The 5,919-nt window shown below is 44.7% G+C and overlaps 2 protein-coding genes across 2 annotated transcripts in view; one reads left to right on the top strand and one right to left on the bottom strand.

The window, feature by feature from the left end:
- Positions 1 to 1,362: 1,362 nt before the first annotated feature.
- LOC123068770 (F-box/LRR-repeat protein 14) lies at positions 1,363 to 4,331 on the bottom strand. The gene is made up of 2 exons (XM_044491424.1): positions 4,149 to 4,331; positions 1,363 to 3,303 (listed from the first exon to the last, which is right to left on the bottom strand). The coding sequence occupies exon 2, from the start codon at positions 3,247 to 3,249 to the stop codon at positions 1,798 to 1,800; it is 1,452 nt and encodes a 483-aa protein (XP_044347359.1). The 5' UTR covers positions 3,250 to 3,303; positions 4,149 to 4,331; the 3' UTR covers positions 1,363 to 1,797.
- A 133-nt stretch (positions 4,332 to 4,464) lies between these two features.
- Positions 4,465 to 5,919, top strand: part of LOC123068769 (uncharacterized) — a gene marked incomplete in the record, with an annotated part of 4,683 nt that continues 3,228 nt past the window's right edge. Inside the window, 4 exon segments of the mRNA XM_044491423.1 lie at positions 4,465 to 4,761; positions 4,836 to 4,970; positions 5,094 to 5,171; positions 5,508 to 5,734. Of these exon segments, the coding sequence (XP_044347358.1) occupies positions 4,635 to 4,761; positions 4,836 to 4,970; positions 5,094 to 5,171; positions 5,508 to 5,734 (567 nt within the window).

Raw genomic sequence — 5,919 nt, 5'->3', positions numbered from 1 at the left:
GGATGAGGGTGAGGCAATTCACCAAGTTATGGATTTGAATAGATGTGTGATCTTGTCCAGCTTCTTGAGCAGAAAGCAGCAATGTTTGAGCAATTTTTTCGGATGCATCATCAGATTCCCAATCGAGGAACTCAAACACAACTTTAAAATGATGTGATGGAGCATTTGTGGACGGTTCATATAGACAACTAGAGCTTGTGTCCAAATAAACTGAATTTAAATTAAACTTTTTATTTCAAACTTTATGTTGAATTATTGTTGTATTGGAATATTTATCTTTCATGGATCATGGTATCTATCTTTGATTCTTTTCAATATTCAGCGTGTTAAAAAGATGGATGGGGCAATTATTTGAGGGAGAACGTTGGATGACATCCACCCGGCCAGATGTCCACGGACATTTGAGGGATAGCTAAGGATGGCAATGGGTAGGGTATGGGCAGGGTAGAGCAATACCATACCCATACCCGTACAGTAAGTGGGTACAAAATTCTACCCATACCCGTACCCATGGGTATGAAACTTTACCCATACCCATACCCGACGGGTACCCATACCCATTAGGTACCCAGCGGGTAGGACAAATAGTACACAGGTTGTTCACAATTTTATGCTCATTGATAGCACATTTGACAAAAAAACAATTATCTCATCAGAATAATAGGTAGATGAGTAATTAACCAATATCAAAATTTAGAAATCACAACATACTCTCAAGTCAATAGGATTAGACGAGTGACATGACAAATTAATGACTAATTGACGACAACTTAAGATTAGTTCACAAACGGGCAAGGTATGGGTATACCCGTGGGTACAAGACTATACCCGTACCCTATCCATGACTTAATGGGTAGGATATGGGTACTACACGTGGGTATAAAAGTGTGTCCATACCCTGCCCATGCGGGTATGATACCCGCGGGTACCCGTACCCATGGGTAAAATTGCCATCCTTAGGGATAGCCTTGTAGTTGCCCTTAGAACGCTCGCTTGTCAAAGGAAATCATATTCTGTGTTTTTTTATTTCTATCTTGGGCATCTTTCTATAGAAAAATGGAGAAACGAAATTCTCAGAAACCTTTGTTATCTGGGTTGTTTCATAATTGAATATTAAGTTTTTTTGGTAACAATTGCTTTTCACTATATCTTACAAAATACTTCTATCACTCAAATCAAATGACCTTTATATTTCAGGGTTTCCTGAATAAGTGACAGTATGCTGCAGGTGACGTTTCGAAAGAAACAAAACGGGCGAAAAGCAGGCTTTGTTACTACGTAGAGCCCAACAAAACTCTGACAACTCAATGCAATGTCGATTTATGTGCAGGCCAACAAATTTTGAGAAATCATGTGTAAGTATAACAAATCTCACCAGAAAAATATATAGAAGTACAGCTACATAATTCTCCAAAACTACTTATTTTTACGCTTACCACACAACTACTTCTGCAATATCAGTTTCACAAAGTTTGATAATTTGGGCAACAAAAACCTTACTGCCCAACCACGTAGGTAACTGAATTTTGGAAACATCAAGCTGAGGAAAATAAACTACAAGAGCAAGAAAAGTGCACCGGTACGAAGTCAAAAATACCCTGCAGATTCTCTCGCACTAAGGCAAATAACGACAGCAAAAGGTCGAAGCAAAAACAAGTTCAGAGAGATAAGGAGAAGATGCAGAAGCATAACGGAGTTGATGTCAGGGACATCCAACTGATTCAGAGCCAGCACCAAGCAACACCTTGATCACTTCAGAAGAGGGTTTTGAACTGACAAATTTTGGAGGCCACTTCATCAACTGCACGAAGTTGTGAACAATTTTTCTAGCTCGCTGAGGGGTACAGACTCGGAGTATTGAACTGATCTGGCAGCCCCACGCACAGCCTGCTCAGAGACCCGGGAACAACGTTCAATGATCAGAGACTCTAACTTCTGTGAATGTGCCAGCTTCGATACTCCAGCATTAGTCACACGGTCACAGAGCCGGAGCGTGAGATTAATCAAGCATGGGGCACGCACAATGAACCGCAGCCCAGCATTACTTATGGCCTGGCAATCCACAAGCTCGAGTGTCTCCAGTAATGGAGCAGATGAGACGGCCTTCATCCCTTTGTCATTAAAGAAGTTGGCACCCCTTAGCACGAGAACACGAATCGGGCAAGACTTAATGAGAGCCACTAGGCCCTTCCGTGTGAAGCCTATTTCTGACGTGTAGATGGCAGAGCAACCTGTAAATGTGAGATCAACACTCTCAAGCATAGGGCAACTGAGAGATAGAGCCTTAAGGCTGTTATCAGTAAATGCCGTCCTGAAAGTATCGTAATAATTCTGAGGATCCAGCCAAAGTGAGACGCTTTTAAGATTGTTGCAGCTCTGGGATAATGCAACCATGTCGTTGTCATTTAGACCCCGAACATACTCCAAGCAAAGCTTCTCCAGTGCTTTGCACCTCCCAAAGAGAAAACGAAGTCCTTTTCCTGTCGCAATTTCGATACCTGCCAACCTCAAGTCCTTCATATTCTCACAACTGAAATCATACATATTCAGGCTATGAGGGTCGTATGAGGGATCATAGCCCTCACCAGGCCCAGCCCCGTCATTACGAAAGAATCTTTTCTTGATTTCAAACACAAACTTCTGTAAATTTATCCATCCTGGGCCAAACTTCAGGAGGTCATCCTGGCTGATGCCCTCACACTTCTTTACTACAAGCTCTTCCAATGATCCTACAGAGCCAAGGTACTCCAACCAATCTTTGCTACCTAGTTTATGGCAGTCAATAAGGTGGAGAGCAGAAAGACTCTTGCAACGAACAGCCACGGTGAGAAGCCCTCTTGAAGTTATGTTTGGTGTGGAGGTCAACCTGAGGGACGCTAGTTTCTTGGAACAGGCTAGATAACCAAGACCAGAGTCATCGATGTATGAGCAAAAGCTTAAACCGAGACTAGTCAGCGAGGGGCAGTGAGATGATAACACAGAGAGGCCTTGGTTGTCCAACTGATTGCCATGGCCTACCGTCCAACCAGAGTAGTCGATTTCCACTTTACACAAATTAGGGAATCGGGTGCACAGCGATGCCAAGGCTTCCGTAGCAGGGAAAAGGCCACAGCCAATATGGATAGCACCCCTCTGATCTCCCTCAATCTTGTAGAGCCGCTTCGACACAAGGGAAAAAGAATTCAGATCACTTGTCCTGGTGATCCTTTTGAGAAATTCTGCAAACAGTTCCTCTGGGAGATCCTCCATCGAGCAATGTAGTGCAAGTATGGTAATCCTGAGGTTCAATAGGTACGCAGAGCACTGGACAGAAATTAATGAGAATCAGAGTTAAGCAAGCAGGGCTATAAGATCACTTTAGCGATAGCGATCAAGATAACTATTATACTGGTGCAAATTCATGCCTTACAAATAAGTAATAAGGAACAACATCGAAGTAATTATCATCCCAAGTATCTGAAACTGCCGAAATAATAAAGAAAGAAGGGATCCAGAAACAACCAATCAGAAATATGAGTCTACGAGATAATACTGTTCTGACTGAACACATGAAAACCTCCTCCATGAGGACCTAGATGCTCCTGAGCAAGTTGCATCAATAGAACCGAAACTATATGGTTTTCCTAACATACTCCTTTGGACATTAAGTCGTCAATTAATTAAAGTACAACAATCGAAATTCTGAAATATGTACACTCAAGTATCATCGATATACGAAAAATCGTTCTTTCAAGTATATATCAAAGATTCATGCGTTCAGCTTTCCAAAGAACATTAACTAAGGTACCGGCCTATTTATCTCTAAATCTCTGAGCAGACAACAAAGAACCCACAAGTCACACAATCATGGAGAGACATATCTGGAATTGGTGGGAAAATGAAAGCAAGGATGAAATCTACGGACATAATAACTACTTTAATCGATGCAAATCTAGCAGATAACATACACCTGCTGAACCGACATCTTGCGTTCTGCTGAGCGATACTAAAGCTTATTTGCCTTTAGCAGGGAAATCATGGGACTGGGCATAAAAATTAACCGCAACAACAACGCTAAGAACCACAGCTTCATCTGTCAATCAACCATCCAAATCGAAAGAAAGGAAGACATGATCCGTATAAGCATCTAAAGTTGAGAGCTAACGAACCGAGGTCGGGGCTGTTTTCTTCAGACGGAATAGAGGAAAGGGCGCCGCCGTCAGCCGTCAGCACGAACGGGAGAGAAGAACGGCACGGATCGGCGGCGGTCGTGGGTCGGCTCGGCCGGAGGAGGAGAGCGCCGTCTCCGACCGGTCTTTGAAGTGACGGATCGACCGGTCTTTGAAGTGACGGATCGACCAGGCGCATTGGGAATATGGGCTTGGTTAGAGTTGGGCCTAGCGTGCTAGTATCTCTTTTGTAAATGGGTCATGAAGTTTCTTCTGCTTTACAGGCCCGAAACCCCTAATAGCCCACACGGCCCAAAACTCGGCGAGACGGAACGGGACTCGGCAGCGGGGGAGAAGCGCCCCGTTCTCGCCCCGCCGTCTCCGGAGTTCTCCTCCTCGTCCTCCCCTCCTCCTCTCCTCTCCGAAGCCAAGCTACCACTGCCAGGGCCGCTCGATCCTGCCCGAGACCAAGGGAGGCTGCCGACAATGGCGTGGAGGCGACTGGCGAGCGGCGCCGCCGCGGCGCATCTCCGGCGGGGCGGCCTCTCTCCCCACTTCGCCCCCGCCCGCACCTTCTCCGCCCTCTGCGGCCCTCCCGCCGCCAGCCCTACCCGTGAGTTCCTTGCTTATCCGGCGTCCTCGTTTGTTTGATCCACGCGCTGACACCCTCGAGTGACTCCCCGCCAGTTCCCGTCAGGCACGCGTTGCAGGGCATCTGGTCGCGGTGTTCGAGCTCGACCCCCGCGTTTCAGGCTCGCGCCCCCATGCTCCGAGCTCTGCTGGCCGCGAGGGTGTCCCCCGGAGTTCGTCCGAAGCTTCCAGGTAGTCTAAGCCCTCCTTCAAGCTCTCCTTGTATTTGTCTCAAAAACATTTCTCAGATAACCATGTTTTGGTCTACAATCAGTTGACCAGGATTGTGCTCACTGACTTTATCCATTATTCTAGGTTTGCTGAGGGGATTTGGGACCGGGGGCACCGCAATTGCTGTGATGCTTTATCCCACAAAGGTTGCTGAGGCACAAGGTAATTTTCTTGCCACACACACCCGGCACATTAGAATGCACAGTATATGTTTTTTTTTCCTTCTAGTGCTTGCTCACATGGAGAAAAACGTTTAGTTCATTTCTTCGATATGTTCTTTTTCCTGAGCATGCTTTGGTATGATCTGGTAATTGGGTATGTATAGGACAGAGTTTAGTGAAGTTGATACCTATAGTCCAATTTCATTCAGTTCCCCCCTTGAAAAAACTCCGTTTAAGTTGTTACACATACTTAGACCTAGCTACAGATAATCCAAATGCTAGTCACTATTATTATCCTAATGCACATTTTTCCTGTGTGTAATTGCTTGCATCGCAGAGCGACCGACAAAGAGCCCATCAGAAGATATCACTGTGCTCTCACCATATGCGAAACAAGTTCTTAGGAAATTCTGGAATTTGGTCAGAAAATTTCAGCTGCCTATCGGTTTGATTCTTTTGATTGTGTATGGTTGGCGGAAACCAATGGTTCTTGCCATCAACACATTGCTTCTTCTCTACTCTACAAGGCCGGACCCCTATTCCATATATTTGTTTCTTCAGGAGGTTAGTTCAATGATTATGGCATCTTATAATTAAACATATTCACGTTTACAGTTTGATGGTACTTAATGTGGAATGATTGTAGCATCGTTTGAGATTTATTTATGCTACCCAAAATAACAAACTTATGAAAGGATGTTGTACGTTTTTCCTTCTTCTGTTACCTGATATAACTTTTACTGTTTCAG

Source organism: Triticum aestivum, chromosome 3B, assembly GCF_018294505.1.
Source record: "Triticum aestivum cultivar Chinese Spring chromosome 3B, IWGSC CS RefSeq v2.1, whole genome shotgun sequence".
NCBI lineage: Eukaryota > Viridiplantae > Streptophyta > Magnoliopsida > Poales > Poaceae > Triticum > Triticum aestivum.
The sequence above is the reverse complement of the archived record's forward strand: the minus strand, read 5'-3'. Positions and strand labels throughout refer to the sequence as shown.